Raw genomic sequence first — 24076 nt, forward strand, 5'->3', positions numbered from 1 at the left:
TCGATCGTGATGAATCGGATATGAAAATGTCGAGGGAAAAGAAAAAAATCAAATAGAATTGAATTTTACTCGCGAATTTTGATTGTTGACTAATTATTTTGGAAACATTTGCGTGATCCGTGACGAAGACAGTTGACATCCGTGTCACTCTGCCGCGATATTTCGCGTTGTTTTTCAGAACACTTCGGAATACGGCTGTCAATATTCCCCCGACGAATCAAGATTCAACTGGAAAAATTCCTTGATTTGTTTTCAGAATATTTTTATTGTAGTAAAAAATACGAAGGTATACAAAGGTACGATTAAGAGAATAACTGTTCGCTCTTTTTGATCGAGAACAACAAAAAATTTCTAGGAGACAATCTGGCGTCAAAGATGGGCTTCAGTATGGGAGGTAAATTATTTTCCGAGAGAAATAGGAATCTGTCCAGCAGCACCGCGGTCTCCACCAGTGGCGCCAGCATCGTACGTAACGCCCCGAATATCACGATTTGCCGCCACTGGTCCAGGAAACGTTTCACCTGCAGATTCTGAAAGTCCGAGTCGTCGGGTCGCAAATGTAACTCAAGATCCGCAGTTGCGGCCGCGCAATACCTGAGGAAGATACAACACGCGCGTTCGATTATCGCCGGAACGTTGCGACAAAATTCGATGGTTGCGATCAAGATTATTGAGATCACTCAACTGTTGAAACGTTGTAGGTTTCACCACTTTGACGTTCCTCACTTGAGTGTGACGCAGTTGCCTGCTTCGTCTTATTAAAATAGTTTCTAGAGCAGCTCTGTAGGCGTGCACCTAAAACAATAGCTTAATTTGGTAATAATGAATTCACATTTCGTTCGAGTTGAACATATGACACTTAACTATTAAATCGTCGTAATTTCCAGCCTTCAATTTGTCACAGTAACTCTCGATAGAGTGGCACGCAACTTCTAAGGCCGCGTAGGACAACTTGTGATTTACGAATGACGACAGGTATTTACTGAGCGGATACCCACTTGTGACGTCCGTCGTATCTCTAGATATACGTATTATCAGAACATTATTTACCGTGTGACCGCAATATCAAGAAAGTAACATCGTGAATACAGCGTTTCACTGTGCATACTCTAATGTCAGCTTCATGTAGCAGCATCCCACAATGCAAATAAATCTCGCCTCACGTCGGTAGGTGTAAAGTCTCAGCAACGTGGCTGCGAGATCTCCGCACGGATGTAAGCCGACAATGCCGAATTCAGTCCTCGTTTTATTCAAGTGAAAATTCTCCGCGAACATCCGCTGTATGCTCTCGACTGTCTCAGCCTGCTCAAAGTCTGTACTTTCCAACTTAACCGATACGTGTTGCGGAAGTTTAACCAGCAAGTCGGGTAAATGTTTCGTTATAGATACTAATAATTCCTGATCCCATTTTCTATTGAAAGAAAACAAACGTGTTAATGGTGGGATGAGGGTGATATAAAGGAATAATAATAATATTGCCAGTAATCTGACAGTGATAGAGAGATTTAGGAGAATAACTGCTGAAATTATGAAGAGGACGTTGAATTACTTGGCCTGCTGCGACAGTGCCGCGTTTTGTTCGATGCACGTCACGCACAGATCATATTTGAATGCTAATGATCGGGCTAAATGACCCATGCCCGCTCCAACGTCCACGATGCATTTTGCATCCGACTCGCGCGCACAATTCGCGCATATCTACGCGGAAAATTCATTTCTTACAGTATCCATAAATACCTCAAACGTAATCTAAAAGTTATTATTTTCAAATTAAATCTAATTTAAATTTATGATTTTATTAAGTTAACCGTACCCTCGCTATCTCTTGTATCTCATGCCGTTTCTTAATCTTAACGTGTTTCAGGAAGAGATTGTTGCGTTTCTTCAAAGCGTCGTCGTGTAAATCCCGCGACACTTTATCTTTACTTTCCGAGACGAAGTTATCCAAATTGTATTCAACATCCTTCGCTCGGCCGCATCGCAAGGTATTCTCACGATTTCTATGATCTCTGTCGAGTTGTAAATTCCTCGTAACTTGTCGGAGCGCGAGCAGCGACAGCGGCCACACGCGCCTGCTGCGAAGTGAATTAAGTTGAGCAAAATTTGCAAAATATTCTAGAACTACCGGATGCAGCTTTTCAAATGCAGCCTCCGGGCCGATTTTCGGTGATTTTTAGAGTAACGTAAAATAATAGCTTATTAAAACGAAGCGATTTAAGATCCGACTGTGACTGCGGTTTGATTCGCGCTTACTGCGTTACAAACGTCATTCTATCTTTTCTTGACATTGCAACGAACAATGAAGCTCGAACGACCCTGCTCGCAGCGCTGTGTAAACGTGAATCGAACCGACAACCTACGGCGTGTTCTGAACGCGCTTATAACGATGTTAGCGCGCTAATAAGCCACTTATTAGTCATTCATATTAGTCATTTGAACAGTTCCGAAGGTATTTTCTTATAAACACGCATTATCAGCGATACTAGGAATGCTCGTATCTCTTAACTTGTCGGCGCGCTAATATCGTCGTAAGCGCGTACAGAACACAGGCTTGCGAATACCAGCCTTAAGTATCTTCTTAAATATCGCGCGCATTATCGACCGAAGTGGAGTTGCACTAACACTTACCACAAGATGTCACTACTTAACCATTCCCCAAACTCTCTCGGCGATACTTCTCGCAGGATGAGTCTCCAGCTGTTCGGTAGTTTTTCCCATAATTGCTCTTGAAAGAAATCCTGCGAATGCGAGCAAGCATGATGATTTGTCGTACGAGAAGGTCTGTTTTTTTTAAATATCTAATGAAATGGTCGTCATGTGTTCGTGATGGTCTGTATATATATGTGTATGTGCGATCAGGTTGGAAATAGAGACACCGTTGTTATTCGAGAGAGAGATAGGTGGAAATATGATACGATGCGGGAGCTACTGTTATCGTATTACGTACCACAATATACGAATCTAACAACCATCCGTATATATCTAGTACACTGAACACTTGCTGGATCGTTACGCGAGCTTTCGCACAAGCTCCGCAGATGCACGTTTTTACGGGTGCGGCCATTGTTGTGACGAGATAGTCGGTAAAGCTGGAGCGCGTTAATCAACGGTATCGCACTCTCTTCTTCTGTTACTCACATTTTTAAATTTTTCAGTATATCATACACATCTTTCGCGATATTATTATCACTTGTAAAATATTAATTATCGTTCTTTTTATATAAATTATTCAGGGATTTTCCTAGGAATTCTGCATATATACAGGGTGTCTGACGCAAAACGTGCCGTACCGTCACATGTATACTTGTAGTTTAGGTCAATGTGAAGGAAAAAAATTCTACCATTTGTCTTTCACCATTTTGTAAAGAACGTTCAAAATTTCGAGTTATCAATGATTGAAAGTGGCTATGTATAGAGGCTACTTTAATTAATAACTGACAAATCTACGTGTTATTTGCAAAGTGGTAAAGGACCTTTTTGTTCAGAGTAACCTAATTTACCTAAGTACCGAATTTACAAATATATGACAGCTGTTGTACTTAACGACAAACGTCGGTACATTGAACTTTGAACCTCGAACCGTGAACCTGTCGCTAGGTACAACAGCTATCATGTACTTGTAGATCAGGTCATTTTGAACAAAAAAGTCCTGCATCATTTTGCAAATAAGACACTAATTTTTTCGTTAATAATTAAAGAAACCTCTATGCATGGCCATTTTCAATCATTAATAACTCGATATTTTGCGTGTTGTTTGCGAAATGATACAAAACTTTTCTTCACCTAAACTACAAGTATGTGACAGCTGGCTCACCTTCTGTCAAATCTCCTATATATTATCTTTATATTTCAACACACACATGTGTGTATATATATATATATATTTTTTTTTTTCTGTATATGCTTTAATTTTAAGTGAAAAACGAGCAATCATCCGTAATTTAGTAGTTGTAAAAGCTGAGGCTAGCAGCAACCGACTAGTATAAATACATTACTGCCTAGCACGAGTGGTTTTAGCTGAAGAGAAAGTTAATGCTTATTATTCTTCGCACTCTTCACGATACATTAAATTGATGATTAATACCGAAGCGCTTAGAAAATCGCAGACTTAACGTCCTTAATCAATCGAAGAGATAATAGAAAATGATATTTCCCGATAAGACTACGCCGAGTGTTTTGCGTACGACGGCAAATTGTAATTCGCTACACCTGAAATAGAAAGTGCAGTGAGCGTAACATCAATTACAGGCAATTTTTCGTCCGATACAGCCTGCAGTATGTAATTATATAACGGCAGTTATGTATTTTCCGCTTATATAGTCAATACTCGGAGATACCGTTGCAGTGCCGTAAAAACGATTCGATCGACAAAAGCCGATATTTCAAAGCCGATTTAAAAAAAGCTGACAAACGCTCAAAAACTCCCCACAAATACGCTCTCTTTCCGCGTAAACGTCATCTTAAATTACAGATATGTTACACCGCGTAGCGTAGTTTCCGTTGACTTTATTCCCTTTTAATTAGCCCGGACTATTTAATTAACGTGCATACATATAGTGTGCAACATCCCTCTGCTACTTGTGAAATATTTTTCTCACGCTGAAAAACACGGGAGTGAAAATTTTCCACGACGAACGAAATTATCAGATCTTCACGTATGATGTACGCGCCTTTGTGTGCTACTAGAATTGGAGAAGAAAACGAAAACCTTTCGTGTTCGGACAGTCGAACATGAGAACGAGCGAAATCACGCGGAAAATTGCCAAAGAAAATTAATATTTGTAGAATATAATTATTTATACATATATATAATTCAACATTGCACAGTTTTCAATGAGCAAAAACAGCCGATAATATATATACTCTGCTGTACTCGAAATCACGGAAGCGATTTTAACGACGCGTTTAATTTGAAAATGAACTTCATTCGGAAGCGTTCCGTTCGTTTTTATCGTTTTCTTGCGAAATATTCCGACGCAACTCGGAATTCCGGAGATTCTGCACGTTTCAAACGATAGGTTTATCTATACCACGGCAATCGGGGCTCGCGTAAAAAAAAAAAAGAAAAAAAGCGAACGCATTGGGGGAAAGGTCTCGATCATTAACCGCTCGGCAAGGTCTTGTAAAAAATGTCGCATTGAATGCGATGCTGTGATGAGAAACGCTTGTGTGCTTTTGTTTATTAATTATAAGAGGGAACACTATTCCCGCGGCGTCCTACTTTACAGCACTTTCACTCTTCAACAGTTACGTTATTGCTCATGAGCGCGGACTACTCTCCGAGCACTATGTACATATATATAGTTAGCGGTTGAACGCGCGCTCGTAGGAGATGGATCGTATCGTCCGTAACTTTCCTGAGAATCGGGGGGAATCAAATTCGCGCAATCTCTCACCATCGTTATTATTACGGAGATCGGTCTTGCAATCATTGTGGAGACACGACAAACTCGGTTTCCTTTGTTTCCGAGGAAGCTTCCACGCTCTTCGTGCACGACGCGGCAGGTGCAATATGTGCACGAGCAGGATGCGCGCGTGTCGCGGGAAATGTAAATATTGAACTAAAAGTTGTCGGTCAGATCCTTACTGAAGCCCGAGAAGTATTGATCGCGAGTTAAAAATTAATTTAATCAACGACAGCGATAATCGTGAAAGTGGTCGTATTGTAGCAAACCAGTTGGAAAGTATCTCCTCTGTGGGAAAGATAGGTTTGCTGCTGCTGTATAGATGTTTTCTTCTTATTGCACGGCGATACGTCCTGTATTATGAGCGCCGATAGAATATCGTTTGCAGATTGTCGACAGATGCGGAAAACTAAAACTCGTAAGACTGTCGGATTTGCTCTTAATTACGAATGGAGTTACAAGTGAATGCACAAAAGGGAGAACGACTTTTACGAACGATATGGAATTAAACGGTTATATTTGACATATAAATATACATGAATACAAACCGAGAAAGAGAGAGAGAGAGGAAGGAAGAGAAGTTTATAAAGTTTGCAATTTAGCTGCCGAATTACGGGACAGCGAGGATGGTGAAATTAATTTGGAGACGAAAAGAAAGTCGGATGACGCGGAGCGGCGCAATGCATTTGTCAGCTTCGTGGTGGCCAGCCTCTACCTCGAAAAGCCAGGAATGGGGCGAAACGGGTTACAAATGCGGCGCGAAGATACCGTGTACGGCTCGCGGAAAAGTGATAAATCGTCGTAGCACGCGAAATTATGCACGGATGGAGTAGGTTCAGGAACGATATCGTTCCCCGGCTTCGCCGGGGCAGCGATACGTCGGCGTAAAATATCGCTTCGGCTCGCTTGGATCACTGACCGTCCCGGACGGATCCATGTATTCATCATCTTCGAGCCTCCCGGCAGCTATTTGGATCCTCTTACGCCAACGTAAGTGAAAGTTAGCAAGTAGGACGCGCGACGACGAATCTCGCCGACGACGCCTGGATGTTCGCCAGATACTCCAAAGTATCGCCGCCAATGCTGGACATCGTCCCCGAGATTAATTAATATCCGAGATAATAAAGAAGAAAAAAAAAGAACCCACAGATTCGATCGAGCAGTAGCCGCGGATTCCAGCGGCTTTCGAAATTTATACGATTCTCGTCCTCCCGCTCCTCTGGCGCAACCCGGCTCGTCCTGATTTTTTTCCTCTCCGAGCGACCGAAGGCTCGCTGTAAGAGGGTCAGGAAGACGATAGAGAATCACCGGGTTGGACGAGACCGCGCGCGCGATCTAGAAACGACGGTGCATTACGCAAGTGCGAACATGAGAACTTTGCATCGCTTTTTGCGGAGTACTTTTGCAATCGACAGGACTGCTCTACCAGGTCATCTCCGTTCGACTGCTACACTGGAGATCTCGGCGATTCCTTTCGCAACGGCAAACATGACTTGTACACAATCCGCCGTAATTCCTTGCGAACGAGCGAGTTACCTCAGATCCCGCCGGCTTCGACATCGCTCTTCGCCATCGGCAGAAAAAAGAACTTTTATGCGGCTTATAGGCCGGAACGTCTTGTGCTATTCGTGCGAGATCTTTTGCAACAGGTGATCATACATCAAAAATCTTTCTGCAACATTTCACGCGCACGCGTGCTTGAAATAATATGAAATATGTCTTCAAACTCAAATACATATACAGGATGTCAGTATGAACAAACTTTGCGATAGCGTAGAGCGGATTGAACGAGAAAAGTCCCCGTTCATTTTGCAAAAGCAACACGCCAAATTTTCAATCGATTATTGAAAATATCCATGTGTAGAAGCTTCTTTAATTAACAGCTCGAAAATCTGCGTGTCATTTGCAAAGCGAGAAAGGACTTCTTCTTTTTTCGGTTCGGAATGGTCCTATAATCTGGAAGTATGTAAGTTATTGTACGTAGCGACAGGTTCTAGATTCGAGGTTCAAAGTTCAATATATATATCGATATCCGTCGCTATATATTTTGTCCGTGCACATAAGTTTCTGAACGGTTCTAAAACGGTGCGCTTTTGCGCAAGTAATCTTACGTAGGACGATAGAATCGAATGCCACAATCGTGTGACGATAGTAGCGCGGGAGGGAAAATCGATAACACTCGATGGCCTTGCACTTCACGGCGAAATTCATGTATCGCCTTTAAGAAAATTCTCTCGTGGCGGTTCACGAGGTGCGCGTTCATGAATATGGTCGCAGCTATTATTCCGAAAGAATCTCGTGCGGAAAGTCGAAGCCTAGAATGCTAATGACGATATAATTGCGGCCGTCTTAATTGCTTGTCTCGCCCGTTATGGAAACCGAGCCGTCGGCCAATTAAAGGGAACCTTCTGAATTAAAAGCATCGATAATCGCGAGTGATTCGCGTAACGATGACCGAACCGGTGGTTCTTTCTTTCGGGCTGGGATCATTGAACAAATCGGAAACGATCACCGGTCGAGGAAGTGCCGAGTTTAGCGGCGGCCAGCGAAAGTAATATCTCGACGGTTGGTGGCATTAAGACCCACCGGCTCTTTCACCGAATAGAGTTCGACGCGCGACCTCGAGGAAAGGAGGGAAGGAGGAGGGTTTCGGTTTCGATGGGCCTTGGAGGTCGCGGAAAAGTGACGTCGTACGGTAAGATCGTCCCCTCCGCGCGCGCGCCTTCGAAGAAAGTCGTCGTCGCGTCTACGCGCGACGGCATCTTCCCTTTGTTCTTCTTCTTCTTTTTCTCTCTCTCTCTCTCTCTCTTCCGTCTTTTCCAGCCAGACACGCGTCCACGTGTGCTGCACGCTGCGGACACGTAGACCCCGCCGGCGGCGCGCATCGAGGGCCCGGAGAAAGGTGCTCCACCGTCTTCGATATTAGAGAGGAGCTTCTTGACGACGACGACGACGACGGCCGGTGGTGGTGGCATCGAGTAGGGAGAAACGGGGGCCCCTGGGGCCCCGATCTGTCCTCAGTTCCGATGCGAGTCTCCGCTCGGTATCGTCCAAGAGGCACGAGACCGATCCCTCTCGAGCGAGGTGTCATGTCGCGGATCAGCCGCCTCTGAACTGAGACACTCGCGGAGGCCGAGGTGAAGCGCGTGTGGCGCGCGTGAGTGTGTGTGTGTGTGTGTAGACGCGCGTGACTCTCTCTCTCTCTCTCTTTCTTTTTCTCTCTCCTCTCTTCCAGATAGGCACGAGGAAGATCCGAAAGAGCGACGACCATGCAGTTCGCCAAACTGGTAATTATAACGGGTTTTGTACGCGAGGGCGACCGTTCGCGGATGAAAACGCTTGTACTTTCGTCGTAACGAGCGTGTCGCGCGCGAGGTTCTATCATTCGCAATCAGCGAGCGTATCGCGCTCGCGTTCGCGCGGGGAAAGTGCAGTAATAAACGGCGGACGCGACCGGCAACGATACTCGCCGATAATCGCCGCGGAGATTGACGGCCGGTTTAATGGCCTCCTTGTGAGGGAGTCTTCCTCTTTTTTCTGCTTTTTTTTTTTCGCCATTTGGCACACCGCCTCGAGGCGTTACGCCGTGGAAGAGAGCCGCTCGGCGGCCGCCTCATTCGGATATGCTAACCAGCGGAGTCGAGAGAGTCACCGAATTCTCGAGGTGAAACGCGACGCCCGGCTCAAATCTTGGATTCTCTCTTTCTACCGCATTCACCCACTTTTTCGGCCGAAAAGAAAACTTAATCGGACGCGCCGAAGCGTGCTCTCTATCGTGCGATGTATCCTTCCTTCGCGCATATTCGTATGTATTTGCGTATGTAATCGCGACGGCTGTCGGTCTGCCGGAATATTTTGCCATTTTGATTATGAAAATGCAGTCAATGTTCAAAAGTCAGCACATATATATATATATTTTTTTTTTATTTTTAGAAAATCATCTATATATTAGAATAAAAAAGTGACGTGGCTGAGTTAATTGGAGTCAAATTAATTTCTCTCAACTCGATTATATCCAATCAATTTTGTTTTATTAGTTTTGCGTCGGGAAAAAAGGGCAGTCGGTGCGTTGTTTAATGTATCAGAATTACGTTATGTTTCGGGAATTACGGTCGGTAGAACGTAAGGAAAAGCCCGCGATCTCCCGGTTGAGGTTTGGAAATCGGACGATTTCAGTTCGAGAAACGTCCCCGTCGTACGTCGGCAAGCCGGCCTCTCCATATCGAGAGCGCGATCGCAACTGAGAATCGCTTATCAGGCTAACCGTTCCTCGATTCTCGCTAGCATACCAATTGATCGGCCCGTTAAGGTCTCGGATGCGTTTTCTGGTTATTAAACAGGTTACTCGGTTATCAGAGCGTGTTGGGGTCCCCCTTCTTACGTGAATTTGCATTTCGGGTACTAGGCTAATGATATTGGAACGACGGTGACGTCGACGATCGAGCGGGCCGCGTCGAGCGATACGAACGCGCGCGTTATTCCGCGCGGAGGTTGAAATTACGGGCACAAAGCCCGTCGGATTTTGAATCATTTATGCAGAAACGCAAATTACAGCCCTGTCGTTATATCAATACAGTCGAGTTGACGTCGCTGCCGTGATATAAAAAAAAAAGGGGAACAAAGCAGTGCCAACCGCCAATTCGCCGCGATTCGTCTTCCCTTTCCAGACGCTTCCGGCGGCGGCGCTCCTCCTCGTCGCCGCGACCATCGCCAAAGAGGAGAGCTCGTCGTCGAAGAGTCGCGACAAGCGGCAGCAGCTCGCCTTCCACCTGCGAAAGGGCGGCCGCCTGCCGCCGTACGCGGTGCAGATGGAGCCGATAGTACAGTACTCCCAGCGGGATCCCCTGTACAACCCGCTGGCGAGCTCGAAGAGCGACGATCTCTACGAAGAGAGCCCGCTGAGCTACTACCCGACGGAGCCTGAGCCGATCATCGAGATCATCATCAAAGAATCCAACGAGTCCCTGCCGACTCCGGTGCCGCCGACGCTTCCGGCACGGCCGACCAAGGAGCCGATCCAGGTGTTCTACGTGAAGTACGAGAAGAAGAAGGGATACGGCGAGAAGAGTCGGGTCGTATACGACCCGCCGGTTCCGGCGTTAACTCCGGTGGAGGATCACGAGGTGGTCAAGCCGGAGGACTCCCGGCCGGAAGAACCGACGTACACGGCGACGCCGGCGCCGGAACCCTCGACGACTCTGCGCGCCATCATCAGACCCGACAGCGAGGTGTATCACTCCGGCAGCAGCGGCATACGCGTCACCTTCGGCACCGATCAAGTGCCGCCGAACAGTCACAGCAAACGCAGCGACCACGAGGCGCCGGTCGTGCAGCGCGGCAAGCCGGCCGCCTCGCCGGGGGCGCCGAAGAGACAGCACGGCCCGTACCAGCCGCTGCAGCCGGTGCATCCCGCGCGGGTGCCGCCCGCCTTTCCGCAACAGCGCGTCGTTAACTCCGTGTTCGCTCCGCAGCAGGCGCTGCAGCAACCACCGCCGAATTTCCTGCATCAGCAGCAGCAGCTGCAGCAACAACTGCAGCAGCATCAACAGGGATTCCCCTCTCAGCAAGCGTTACTGAGAAACACGCCGCCGCCGAGACCGCCGCAGCGGCATCCGATAACGATCCAGGGTCTACCGGAGGTGCAGCAACGCGCCCCGTTCAACAACTTCGGCCCGCCGCATCGCGTCAGCATCAATCACCCTCAACAACCGGGATTCCCGCCCACCCTGTCGGTGTCGCATCAGAGTGTGCACCTGCAGAATCAGCCGTTGCCGCAGGCCAGTTTTAACGGGGCGGAACCGCCCCAGCAACCGTTGTCCGTCAGGCCGAGCAACTTCAACCCGGAACCGCCCCAGCAACCGTTGTCCGTCAGACCGAGCAACTTCAACCCGGAACCGTCCCAGCAACCGTTGTCCGTCAGACCGAGCAACTTCAATCCGGAACCGCCCCAGCAACCGTTGTCCGTCAGACCGAGCAACTTCAACGCGGAACCGCCCCAGCAACCGTTGTCCATCAGACCGAGCAACTTCAACCCGGAACCGCCCCAGCAACCGTTGTCCATCAGACCGAGCAACTTCAACGCGGAACTACCGCCGCCGCAGTCACTGCCACCGTTCAAGCAACAGGAACAGGAGAAGCAGCGTTACCACGAGCAACGAAGGCAGCAGGAGCTGCTGAAGCAACGGGAACACCAGCGGCTTCAGGAACACCAACGATTGTTGGAGCAGCAGAGGCAGATCGAGCAACAGAGATTGGTCGAGCAGCAGAGGCAGCAGGAACACCAGAGACTCCAAGAGCAGCAACGTTTGCAAGAACAGCAACGGCTGCAGGAGCAACAACGGTTGCAGGAACAGCAGCGTCTGCAGGAACAGCAGCGACTGCAGGAACAGCAGCGTCTGCAGGAGCAACGCAGACGGAAGCAGGAACAAGAGCAGAAGCTTCTTCAGGAACAGCGATATCGCGCGCAACTCAAGTACAATCAGCCGCAGTTGCCGCCGCAACACCCGGACGGTGAGATCTTCAAGGCGGTCCCGAAGCTGGAGCAGCATTACGCGATCAGGGAGAATCCTCTTCATCCCGGTCCTTTCCCGCCGAATCCCGCCGTGGTGCAGCCAACCGTGTACCCCGAAATCTCCCAGAGCCAGTACGTCTCCGCGCAACCGCCCAACGCTCTTCACGATTCCCAACAACTCCCCAGGACACCGCCGAGTCATTTCGTTCCCGGTGATACTTTGCATCAGCAGCAGTCTTATCAAGCTCAGCCGAGTTATCTCTCGCAGAACCTGCCGCAACAACGGCCGCACGCGGCTCCGCTTCAGCAGCCATCGATATGGGGCGGCCGGCCGCAGAACAATCCCGGACAGAAGATTTACGCGACCCCGGTGAGCCCGTCCGAGAACTTCGACTCACCATCGACCGTGAGGAGCTTCCTGCCGACTACGACGACGACGACGACAACCAGTACTACAACCAGCACTACCGAGGCGCCGACCACCACGACGCTCTCCCCGAAGAAGGAGGCCAAGATCAAGGAGAACATCGCCAACCTGCCGGACGAAGTGCCGGACGACATCAGGGAGCAACTGCTGAGCTCCGGAATTTTGGGTAACGCCGACATCCAGATCCTCGATTACGACAAGATCGGCGACATACCGATCGAGAAACTACCGCCGGAGGCCCTGGCGAATTTCTACGGCGCCGGGGGCGGGGCCGCCGTTGCCGCCGGCAGCGAGCCCGTGCCGGCGATCGTCAGGGGGCCGACGACGGAGACGAGTCAGCGGAACGTCACGGCGAAGAAGGCGACCACCGCCGGCACCACTGCTAGCACCAAGTTCGAGCAAGCGACTCTGCGGCCCGGCGGTGTGGAGATGAAAGTAGTACGCTTTGATCCGAATACGGAGCAGGGGCAGGCGGTGGCGGAGCAGCACATACGGGACGACGCGACCCAGCTCGAGCCGGTGTCCGTGGGAGAGCGCGACATCGCTCAATACAATCGTTACTTGCCGCTCAAAGTGAGCGGCGCGTCCTTCCCGATCCCGGACGTGCCGGAGCTCAACGGCCGTAGGATCTCGAGCGTCGTGGTGCTGGCGCCGGTCGACTACGACTTTCCCGAGGAGGGGGAGGAGATCGAGCGGCAGGGCAGGAAGGCCGGCGACGCGCAGCCGGTCAGGTTCCTCGCCGGCGACACCCTCAAGCAGCTCGTGAAGAGGCCCACCGAGGAGAACTACAAGAAATGGCTCGAGCAGGAGAGCCGCACCGAACCGGAGCGGCAGTCGGTCGTGCTCCTGGTGACCATGTGAGTGCGCTCTTGATTACCGAGAGCGTAACCAGCCTCTCCTCCTCCTGCGTAACTCCTCGTTTCCATTTAACGCCCGGACATTCGGAGTCTTGTCTCTCTCTCTCTCTCTCGGCCGAACCGGTCCTGCAAGAACTTTTTACCGCTTTTATTGCTGCCGGCGGCGACTATTGCACAATCATTGCTGATTTTCTAACGCGACTTTCTAGGAGAATCGACTTGCGTCTTTGCGTTTCTTCGCATCCGAGGAAAGAGCCTGCCTTCTTCCATCGCTTCTTCGATGCTGCGCGGCGCACGAAATTCCTCCGTGTTAAGTTGTGCGGATATTTAAACTTGTCTTCTGCTTTCCCCGCGCGTCTCGCGTGTCACGGGTCCTTCTAACAACAAACTAACTAGATTACGGGGGATTTTAATCAATTCCTCGTACATCTCGTAGATTTTGAGAAAAATTAGATCGTGATATTTCATTATCTAGGTTAAGTAATACTGCAATTTGGAGACTTTTCTGCTCATGTCCTCTACGTATCGCGTCACTTGTTATAGTGCCTTCCCTGTGCGCGATCCTCTCGTATTATCATCGGTGGCCTCGTCTGCCACTCGTGAATCCACTCGAAAGTTGAAGGCGAGGAATTCGCGATGTTCCACGCTTTCACTTGAATTCACTCAACGTGCTGTTTCAGGCCAAGAAACGACGGTCAGGGTGACAAGGAGATCTTCATGTACGACGTGACCTCCCGATCCGTCAGCAAACTGGCCGGCGATCTCTCGACGGCATTCGTGGACGCTGCCGAGAGCAACTCCGACGGCGCCGGCTCTATCGACGATTCCTTCTATGATTCCTTAACTCTATAATTGACGTTGTCTTGTAAACAAAGCTCAAGCTGTCAAGAAACAGAATCCGTGGCCGCGTACAGAACATTTCTTTTCTTTTGGGTTTCCATTATAATTTTAATAAATATACCGTGCTGTCGGGAGGGGGGAGGGAGACTTATTCTCTTTACATCATGGTAAAATAAATATTTCTAAGTGACTAGAAATATGTTATATTTTGCGATGCTTTTGTTGTCACATATGTTTGTAATAAAGAGGAAAAGAAGAAAACGAAATCATCCTGAGAGTGCACGGTTATGCTTATTATAAATTATAGTAATAAACACAATAATGAAAATATATAAAAACAACATACTTCTCGAAACTTGATCGTCTCGCAAAAGCAAGGGATGTCACGACCAGAATAACGGATTTGCCACGTGGCAAATAGTTTCAAATTTATAAGCATCTTTGTAGATATCTTAATTATGTATTATTATGTATATATATATAAATGATTTTGTACTTTTTTATACAAAATAAAAACGCAGTCTTTCCTGAGTTTAGTTTATTTACCGTATATATATATATATATATACATATATATAATAGTTTATTTACCGTATATATATATATATATATATATATATATATATATAAAAGAATCGTTTTGCGTTATTTAACACGTTGAATGCCACGTCAGTCACCGGTGACTGACAGTATAAAGTACGATATAAAACTAAAAAAATTACATAGTTTAATAAGTAATTTCAGGATCGTATAATTAATATACTTAAATATTTCTTATCAAAAAATTTTAATTTTTTGGCCTGAACGAGATTTCCTCCGAAATGCGCGTGGCACTCAACGTGTTAAGCAAGATACATAAAAAATGCACTAAATATTCGCTTGGCTGTTTGCCAATAGAAAGTTGCACGATCTACGATTGATTCGATCACAAAATCACAAAAGAAATTTATTGAAAATAAATAATAAAATACACAAGATAAAAACGGTCGGCTAAACTAATTAAAACGAAGAAGTCGGAAAACTTAATTGAAAAACCATACGGCAGTATTATCAACAAATGAAGTTAGTATAAAATGAAATAGACCAAATCAAATTTCAATTACAAGTGAAAAGCCGAATAATGTACAACCAGAATATGTACAAACAGAACAGAAATAGAAACATGTACAAACAGAACAGAAACAGAAACATGTACAAACAGAAAGAGAAAGGGAAGTTAGTAGAACAAATACGTAAATAAAATCTCAAAGAAAATAACGAGGAATAAACCAGAAAATATTTTACAAAATACTAATTTATTTTATATGCTACTTTACTTAAATTTATATTTTTACATTTTCTTCTTCTTTTTTTTTATATAAAATAATTAAAAGACAAAGAATGAATTAAAATGAAATTTAAATACTCAATTTCCTATACAGATTCTTTAAAAAATCACTCTTCAGTATTGCATTGTTTAGCATTATTAGCACATTATTAATAATTTTCAAATCAAAGTATAAAATTATTCTATGAACAATTATAAGAGGTGACGCGTTACTTTCTAAAACTAGTATTGTACGTACGCAAACTAACGATTACGTTTGTTACATCGCCCAGAAAAATTTATAATTGCCTTATCGTTATTGTTACTAATGAAGATAATCACGCATGTCGTTACTAAATCGTTATTGAAAAAAAAAAAAAAAGATAAAAAGTAACGACGTTAAACGAACGAGTAACTTCCCAACTCTGCATTTATCTGTCAGAGCTATTCATTTTGCACATACTTTTGTAAATACTTTAAGCCTTTTTCAAGGTGAAAGTCAATTTCCTCATTAACAGCAGTACATCTTCGAGGCGCATACGTTGGATCGACCATTTCCAACATTCCAATATGTGTTTCTACCAGACTTGAATGAGTAAGTGCAAATTGAAGCCGTATGTATCTAGATAAGATACGTTGTGCCTTCGGTACTTGCATGAGAAGCGGTAGAACGTGTATTTGTCGATTTTGCAACACGATTTGGCTCATTGTATTCTGTTCATAGAGTGACATGTACTTGTACACCTTACATATTTTTAGTTTAGCTAATATAGAAATGTCCTCGGTCTCCTGTTCATCCTGTATATCGTTGAGCATTCTCAGAACAAGCAAAAACGTTTCTCTAGCGCCGTCGTAATCCGAGATGTACTTATCCGTTATTGAATGGTATGTATTTAGGATCGAATATTCTTTCTCTATTTCGGTAAATAATAGTAATTTCTGCGGCTGTTTCTTCGACTTCCTTGAGGATTCTGATTTATTCATTTCTACATTTTCGTCTTTCTGTAACCGTAGCAATCGTTCGGCCGATCTACGTAAGAGCGTAATTCCATAATTGGCCCACTCTAATACAAGTATTCTCCGCGCCTTCTTGCTTTGCTCAAGAAGATCGCTCGAAGAAGACTCTTCTTTGGATGATCCTTGTTTGCTTGGCTGCTCTGTATAATCTATATGAAGGTGAGTCCTTTTCACAAAACTTGCAACATTAAGATGACTTAAGGCTTCCTTGAAGCGGCAGTGCCTTAGCAAAAATTTGCATATCAATGTCGCTGAATGAATCCAGTTGAAATACAGTTTATTCTTTGTCAACTGATGGAACTGAGTGAGCAAAAGCATATGACTGCGCATAATAAAGCTACATTCATTCGACGATCCCATGAGCTTATGTTGGGTTGTTAAGGACTGTAAAATAATAATATATACATCTGTCAGCTTCTGATAACCGTTTAGCCTTGCGGTTTTTTCATAAATAATGTTTTGAAGATCAATAGGAGTGCCATACTCGTTTTTTTCTTGCATATACGCTGAATATAAATCAACAGCTTTGTCATATATTGATATAGCTTTCTCTGCATTCTTTTGTCTAGTATAAATAGAACCTAAAAGGTTATGCCCGTTTAAAGCTATCAAAATAGATTTGCAATTCAGCTCTTTATCTTTCAACAGTCTCAGACAATATTTAATATTCTCTATAGCATTCAATTGTTTGTCTTTCTCATTCAACATAATAATAAAGTATGCTTCGCATATGTTGTAATGCGTTTGTGCGAGAGTCACGATGTCATCTAATTTCGTATTTTCTGAACTGATTGTTTTATGAAACGATTTAATCTGCGTTTCCAATTTTTTTAGCAGCCTCTTGTCAAAATTTATTGCCTTACCGGTAAATGTGTATGACACTGTGCAAGTTTTTAAAATTTCCGGGCTGGGGCTTATCGTCATGTTTTCGAAATCTCTCTTTTTCTCCTTTTCCATAACTGATTCTGAACAAAATAATATAATGAAAGGTTATGCCGCATATGTTGCGCGATCTCTCGAACTTATTATTTTTCTACTACCTGAACTGCATCCTGGCTCGCCTATAGCTTTGATGGACATCCTCTTCGAGAAATATCTTATAACGGTCGATATTGATTTAAAAAAAGTTCTCTGTTACTATCAAGTTATGAAATTATTTATTATACGTACAACATGTGTCGCCACTTTGAGCCACATGTGTGCCACGTTAGAATTAAATAGGCGATTTCCACGAATACGTTGCCCTATCGGTTAGTTTTATATCCAATTACATTCAAGCTTTACATCGCAAAACCAGTCGCCAAAACCAGTCTATTTACAACTCTAGTCTGTGTTTACACGACAAGATGTGCAGAACATACACTGAATATTCGTTTGGTTATTTGAAAATAGAAGATCGCCCGACTTACTATTGAGGCGGATCGGGTTTGAATATAAAGGAAACAGACAAACTGAAAATACCAAGGAAGAATTTTTAAATAACCAACCTACTTAAAACAAAAAATCGAATGACTCGTATGAAAAACAACGCATTATCGATATATTAAGCCAGCATAAATTGAAATATAATTTTAGTTAAAGATAAAAAATAGAACTATATATACGTGCGATGGACAAGGAGAGAGAGAAGAAAATAAAACAAATAAATACACAGGAATAAGAAAAAAATAATAGTGAAGACAAAACAAAAAAAGATACCAGTAAAATATTATTATATTAAGTATTTTATTCCATCTACACACATGTATAATTTTAATGTATTGTATCGTTCTTTTTCTTTTTTATTTATTCGCAATATCTTGTTTCTTGACGATTAAAACAAATAATTCGAATTGTTGAAGTGCACACTCTTTCACAAGTTCATTTATATATTAGCTATAAAAACAAAACCAAGTGGTAGGAAAAGAAAATGAAGTGGTAGGTAGAAATATTAAATGAACTTTACTGCATATATTGATGTGACAAATTCCTATTATAATAAAATATAAGTTTCTGTAATATGGTTTTAACTAATAGAAGCATAACAGATTATACACGTTGAAATTATATATTAAATTCGTATAAGCTTTTTATCACGAATTACAAGAGAACATTTTCTAATTATTTATCTTACAGCAAATTTGGTATAAATAAGTTTCGAATTGGAATGAATTATTCTTAGAGTAAATTATTCGATGTAATAACTTAAACAATTTTGAAGCAAAGTATTCCGCAGCCCGTGTGTGTAAAAAATATTTGATGACACGTATTTTAATCAATTTGTTAGAGAAACACATAAATTAAATCTTTGAATTTTACATTACATATCATACTGTTTTATTCGTGTAAAACGCACTTTTCACACACAGGGCCATTCTACTCAGTTATAGCCACTCTGTTTAAGCATTTTCTTGTCTTCGGGATGAAACAAATACCTAAGTAGCAAAAGATAAATACCAAAGTCATCTGGAAGATGTTTGAAGTTTCTGCAGAATACTGCTAAGCACTTCCTAAAGGGCTTCCTAAGCATATCCAAGGTGATTTTAGGACATTTCGTATCATCTAAATAATTACCAACTATATTTTCTTACAAAAACAATAAATTCGTTACGCAATATTAATCTATTCAATATTCAATATACACACAAATATAAGCATAGTATAATATATTCAATTTCCTCGCACAAGTTTCTTTCGAATGTACTCTTATAAACATTGATGATCTCGTTTCTCTCTTATTTTTTACTGCGGAGAATATAAATTAAGCATATTTTTGTTAATGAGGAACTTGCTATCAAACTCGCACTTATCTATCAGGACTATTCACATTGCATGTACTTTTGTAAATTCATCAAGCCTTTCGCTAATAGTTCGTCAATATTGGCATTAATTGTATCATATCTTCGTCGCATATATAATGGGGCAGCTTTAAATGGGATATTTTCAATATTTATATCTACCAGAGTTGAATAAACAATTGCCAGTTGAAGCCGTAGATGTTTCAACATGTTACGATCAGTCCTGCGTACGTTTCTTACAGCATTCGATAAAATTTCTATTCGCCGATTTTGTAATGTGATTCGGCCGTACGCATCCTGTTCATAAAATGCCATATATTTGTACGCGTTACAGATGTCGTGTATAACTGTCATATACGTTTTCATATCTTTGTCGGCACTAAAATACAAACGTCTATCATGGAGCAATTTCAGAACCATTGCAAATATTTCTTTGGCATCAGAATAACTTGAGATGTATTCAGCCGTGATCGGTAGGTACATATTTGAATCTGACTGTTCCTCTTCTACTTTGGGGAATAATAATAATTTCTGCGACACCTGTTTCTTAGAATTTCTCGCAAATTCTGATTTTACACTGTCAGTCGCAGAGTCTTCGTCTTTTTCTAACCGTAGCAATCGTTCAGCCGATCTGCGCAAAAGCGTGATTCCGTACTTCGCCCTAAACGTAGCAATTAATGTAAATGCGATGCTGTTCTGTTCATTCAAATCGTACGCTTCGGAGGAAAGTCTTATGACATTTTTGCACGCTTTATCGATAAAAACTTTCTTTACAAAAACTGCAGCACTAAGATGATTTCTAGCCTCGCGGAAACGGTTGTACATTAGAAAATAATTGCATAACGTTATTGCCGTTCGAATCCAGCTAAGAGCTTTCTCAGATTCCGATAGTGTGTCAAATTCAGCAACCAAAAGCATGTGACTGCATGTTATTAGATAGTGATTATTTTTTGGCCCCATACACGCATGTAAATCTATCAACGACTGCAAAATAAATATATATGTATTTTGCAGCTCATGAGGTAACTTTGTAGGTGACATATTAACAAAGTCTTTAAGATCAGCAGGATTACTGTAATTTTCTCGTATAAATGTCAAACATAATTCCACAGCTTTATCATGTATTAATATAGCTTTCTCTATCTTCTTTTGTTTATTATAAATAGAGCCTAATAAGCTGTATGCGTTTAAAGCTAGCAGAATAGATTTGCGATCGAGCTCTTTATCTTTTAACAGGCTCAAACAATTTAGAACACTGTCTCTGGCAATATATAGTTTTTCCTTCCCATCTGACGAAACGTATACACGACTTATATTCAGATAAGTGTGTGCAAGAGTTACAATATCATCGAACTTGGTAGTTCCCAAGTTGATTGCTTTATGAAACAATTTACTTATCTTCGTCTCCATTGTTCTAATTTGTTTTTTGTTGAGTTCACTCGGCGTTCTACTGAACACGTATGACGATGTGAAAATTTCCAGAAATTCCTCGCTGGGATTTATCATCGTATTTCCAAAACTCTTGGAACTCTCGACCAACTCCCCTTTCATGAATAATGTTAAACAAATATTAAAAGATTATTCCGTAAGTATTGTGTGATTTTTCAGACATTACTTTATTACCTGACTCGCATTTCGGTTCGTCTGTAGCTTTCAGGGACATGTTCTTCGAGAAGTATGTTGATAAACGATATCAATAAGCTCTCCGAGTCAAGTTTATATATATATATATATATATCAAATTATTGTTATACGTGGTAATTTTGAGGAATGTGCCTTCGGGGTAAATAGAGGATTTCCAAGGATATGTTTGTCTATATTGATTGATATTCATACCCATATCATACTAACGACTGTCGATTGTGTTTTGCCACTCTTAACCAATCATAAATTGTCAGCATCTCTTCTTCCGATCAGTCAAGAGACAATCATAAACGAGGACGCAGGCCTACAGTACAACGCTGCCGCGCGGAGCGCAAGAAGCGACGCGGTAGCCAATCAACGTGCCGTTTTTCCACGAAACCTGAAAGTTTATCGACCCGCCGCGTCGGTTTCTTGTCGCGCGGCAAGTATTTCCGCGAACTGTATGCAGAAGGTATTAAAACATGTAGACGTGGAAGGAGAATGCTAGCACCGAAAGTGTGTTCAAGGCCGATAACCGGCACAATACGCGAGGGTTTGGCGCGCACAAAGCCGCGTACGCTCCGAACTTCGGGCGCTTTCGGCCGTTAGAGGGAGATAGACATACACCTACGTCATCTACTATCCGTGACGAGCTCAGGGCGAACGCTGTATCGCGGCGAACTCGCCCGGAAGAGAGTAGAAGATAAATAGATAGTCGTGACGTGGTATATGTCTGTTTCCTTCTAACGGTCGAAAGCGCCCGAAGTTCGCACCGCATATGCGCACAGCACGTGGCTTTGGATTCGTGCCTTCACGTAACCGAGGTCAGTTTCTGTGTCCGAGTCGAATGAAAGAAAGATAGGACCTCCGTAGAAAAATCGTCAGAACTGTTTCCGACCGAGAAAATCTATAGTTCATGTTGTGTGTATACTATAGATTTTCACCGCTGTCAGTGAATATTGGAACACAGCCGGAGTCGTAAACGCAAGTCGGAGGTCAATAAAGGCTGATGACAGCGAAAGCGGGGTCTACTATGAGAATTTGAGCTTTAAGCTTGAAGAAATTGACCGATCACAATTGATTATTCTTCTATAATTCGATTGTGATTGGTCGATTTCTTTTAACACTTTGAGCGGAAGGCACATACTTCGACATAATGTAATTATGCACGCATTAACATGACCCATAAAATGACCAATCGGAGTCCTATGTTTCTATCCTTACGATGGAAAACGAAGGATCCTGATTGGCTCGCCTTCTTATGCGCCATGCGTTATGCGCTATGCCGAAGTGGGTGCTTCCCGCTTAAAGCTTAAAGCGTCTGTCGTAGACTAGGATTAACGTACCGACGAGGTAACAATAAAGACTTTCGATTCTGCGTAAATTTTCGTATGATAATACGCTCATTGAATGTCGCGCCGGCTGCGAGAACTTTAATGGCTCCTGCCCACAAAATGCGGGCCGCGCGGCAAAAAGCGACGCGGTAACATTCAACGTTCCCCATTTTTCCACAAGAACTGAAAGTTTATTGGCTACCGCGTCGCACCTTGCCGTGCGGCAAACGTTGCCGCGTCCTGCTGGGCAGAAGTGGCCGTAAATTTATGTGCGCAACTTGCGTGTGATATCCAATGAACGTACTTTTCCGTAAAAGCAGTACATTCGTGAGACATCATTCACGAAATTACGTGTACGAATAGTTACGAACTGATACATCTCAGAGATTCTTGAGTTCGTGAGATTAGTTTCGTATACGATTAAAGAATTAAGCCCCGATAGCGGGAATGTGTAACTAGTTGTCCCCCAATTGTCGGCTAGGGAATATGTCGTTGTTCGGGTATAACATATGGCAAAAGGTTGCGCAACGACACGTGCCGATTCGATAGTTGTCGGACAGTAGACGGTTACAAAATTTCGCGAATAGATCTACGAGAGAGTCTCATATCGGACGAAGTTGCGTTGAGGGAATCCCACTCGTGGCGTGTTTTCGTGATTTTAGTGGGAAAGTAATAAAAGGTAGAATAAGAGAGGAAGTAACTAGATAGTAACCCGCCGACTCACACCGATTTTCTTTGTTTTTTTTCGTCGTCGAGCGGTTGGGTGATATACGGTGTGCCTCACTCGGAGAATTTCCGAACGATGCACATGAATGCACATTGAACCACACTGAGTATTTCCGGGCGACCAGCGTACCAGCGGTGTGCACACGGTGGGAATTCCCGAACGCAATCTATAACAAACGGCAATAACACGCAATGACACGCAACGACACGCGTCGATTCGATAATTGTCGGTAGACTATTACAGAATCCCGTTCGCAGATCTGCAAGAGTCATAGACTGATATTCACAGTTAAATCTTATATATAAGACCGTCTTGGATTTATCCACAGATACTTTGTAGCCAATGAAATGAACCATAGAGCATTTGAAAATAAACCTAAGACGGTCTTAAATATAAGATTTCACTATGAATACCGGCCATAAACATATCGGACTACGGATTAGGATTGAATTAAAATTTGGCCAATCGGAGCAAGATTCACTAAACTTGAGTTTGGTGAACTTTATTCTAATTGGTGAAATTTCAATCCAATCTCAATCTCATTCCGTATAGCCTGATACACGCATACAAAACGTTCTTTGAACGCCTTAGAACATATATGACAGACTGCATGATATTAGTTATACCCAACTAGGCTAAGGAACGTTTAGCGATGAAATTAAGAAATTTTCGTTACATTCATTTTCATAAAGCATCGATGCAAATGATACTCCGTCATTAGTTTCTTGCAGGACATACGCTGTGGCTCTTTTGTAGAATGTAGACTGCGTAATACATCAGTGACATTTCTTTACTTTTATGATTTTTACAATTCAATTGTTTCTTCTAACTAAAACTTGGGACGGGCACATCCTCGTGCCTCCTGGCCCACGTCCATGGATACGCACACAAAAGTTGTATTCATTGCCAGCACTGGAAATCCTATAGTTCATGTTAATCCATAATTCACTACATACACTATAGATTTTGGTAGTGGAAAATTGAAAAATAGCGGAAGCTAGAGAATAGGAGAAGCCACGTATGTCATGTACGCAATGTGAGAGGCCCAGCGAATCCTTATGCGTATGCGTCATCAAATCACGTTGCAATACGTCACAAACCGTGACAGACTCGTGCTTAACTCGTGCAATGATGCTCAGTGGAGTTCTCGTGAAGCCAAATATCAAATTTTTCACGTTCTTCCGTGATTATTACATTGCAAATGTTACAAACACTTTTATCGAAGTAGGGGGAAAGGGGATATTAATCTACG

General features: G+C 43.5%; 4 protein-coding genes across 5 annotated transcripts; 1 reads left to right on the top strand and 3 right to left on the bottom strand.

Annotated features, from left to right (window-relative positions):
- Window positions 1-251: 251 nt before the first annotated feature.
- Window positions 252-3364, bottom strand: LOC106752275 (protein RRNAD1-like). 2 transcript variants are annotated; one of them, XM_014633851.1, is made up of 8 exons: window positions 2948-3364; window positions 2629-2738; window positions 1814-2072; window positions 1550-1698; window positions 1109-1411; window positions 865-1018; window positions 686-795; window positions 252-594 (listed from the first exon to the last, which is right to left on the bottom strand). In XM_014633851.1, exons 1-8 carry the CDS (start codon window positions 3062-3064, stop codon window positions 303-305), a joined length of 1494 nt encoding a protein of 497 aa, XP_014489337.1. In that variant the 5' UTR covers window positions 3065-3364; the 3' UTR covers window positions 252-302. The 2 variants fall into 2 exon arrangements, with proteins under 2 accessions (XP_014489337.1, XP_014489336.1); XM_014633850.1 differs by having other exon boundaries at window positions 1814-2075; window positions 2948-3361.
- A 5236-nt stretch (window positions 3365-8600) lies between these two features.
- On the top strand, window positions 8601-14175 carry LOC106752279 (bromodomain-containing protein 4). The gene is made up of 3 exons (XM_014633855.1): window positions 8601-8692; window positions 10073-13200; window positions 13881-14175. Exons 1-3 carry the CDS (start codon window positions 8675-8677, stop codon window positions 14050-14052), a joined length of 3318 nt encoding a protein of 1105 aa, XP_014489341.1. The 5' UTR covers window positions 8601-8674; the 3' UTR covers window positions 14053-14175.
- A 1615-nt stretch (window positions 14176-15790) lies between these two features.
- Window positions 15791-17443, bottom strand: LOC106752270. Its single transcript, XM_014633839.1, has 2 exons — window positions 17404-17443; window positions 15791-17328 (listed from the first exon to the last, which is right to left on the bottom strand). The coding sequence occupies exons 1-2, from the start codon at window positions 17441-17443 to the stop codon at window positions 15791-15793; spliced, it is 1578 nt and encodes a 525-aa protein (XP_014489325.1).
- A 1143-nt stretch (window positions 17444-18586) lies between these two features.
- On the bottom strand, window positions 18587-20824 carry LOC106752281 (protein KBP homolog). The gene has a single exon (XM_014633857.1). The coding sequence runs from the start codon at window positions 20689-20691 to the stop codon at window positions 19162-19164; it is 1530 nt and encodes a 509-aa protein (XP_014489343.1). The 5' UTR covers window positions 20692-20824; the 3' UTR covers window positions 18587-19161.
- Between the last annotated feature and the right edge of the window lie 3252 nt (window positions 20825-24076).

Source organism: Dinoponera quadriceps, unplaced genomic scaffold (assembly GCF_001313825.1).
Source record: "Dinoponera quadriceps isolate SergipeBrazil2010 unplaced genomic scaffold, ASM131382v1 scaffold248, whole genome shotgun sequence".
NCBI classification, from domain to species: domain Eukaryota; kingdom Metazoa; phylum Arthropoda; class Insecta; order Hymenoptera; family Formicidae; genus Dinoponera; species Dinoponera quadriceps.

Coding starts and splice junctions, on each gene's coding strand:
- LOC106752270 (XM_014633839.1), bottom strand. CDS start 17,443: ATGTCCATCAAAGCTATAGGCGAGCCAGGATGCAGTTCAG. Junction 17,329..17,403: donor CGAGCCAGGATGCAGTTCAG/GTAGTAGAAAAA, acceptor TATTTTGTTCAG/AATCAGTTATGGAAAAGGAG.
- LOC106752281 (XM_014633857.1), bottom strand. CDS start 20,691: ATGAAAGGGGAGTTGGTCGAGAGTTCCAAGAGTTTTGGAAATACGATG.
- LOC106752275 (XM_014633850.1), bottom strand. CDS start 3,064: ATGGCCGCACCCGTAAAAACGTGCATCTGCGGAGCTTGTGCGAAAGCT. Junction 2,739..2,947: donor TGTTAGATTCGTATATTGTG/GTACGTAATACG, acceptor TCGCATTCGCAG/GATTTCTTTCAAGAGCAATT. Junction 595..685: donor AAACCTACAACGTTTCAACA/GTTGAGTGATCT, acceptor TATCTTCCTCAG/GTATTGCGCGGCCGCAACTG.
- LOC106752279 (XM_014633855.1), top strand. Junction 13,201..13,880: donor GTCGTGCTCCTGGTGACCAT/GTGAGTGCGCTC, acceptor GTGCTGTTTCAG/GCCAAGAAACGACGGTCAGG.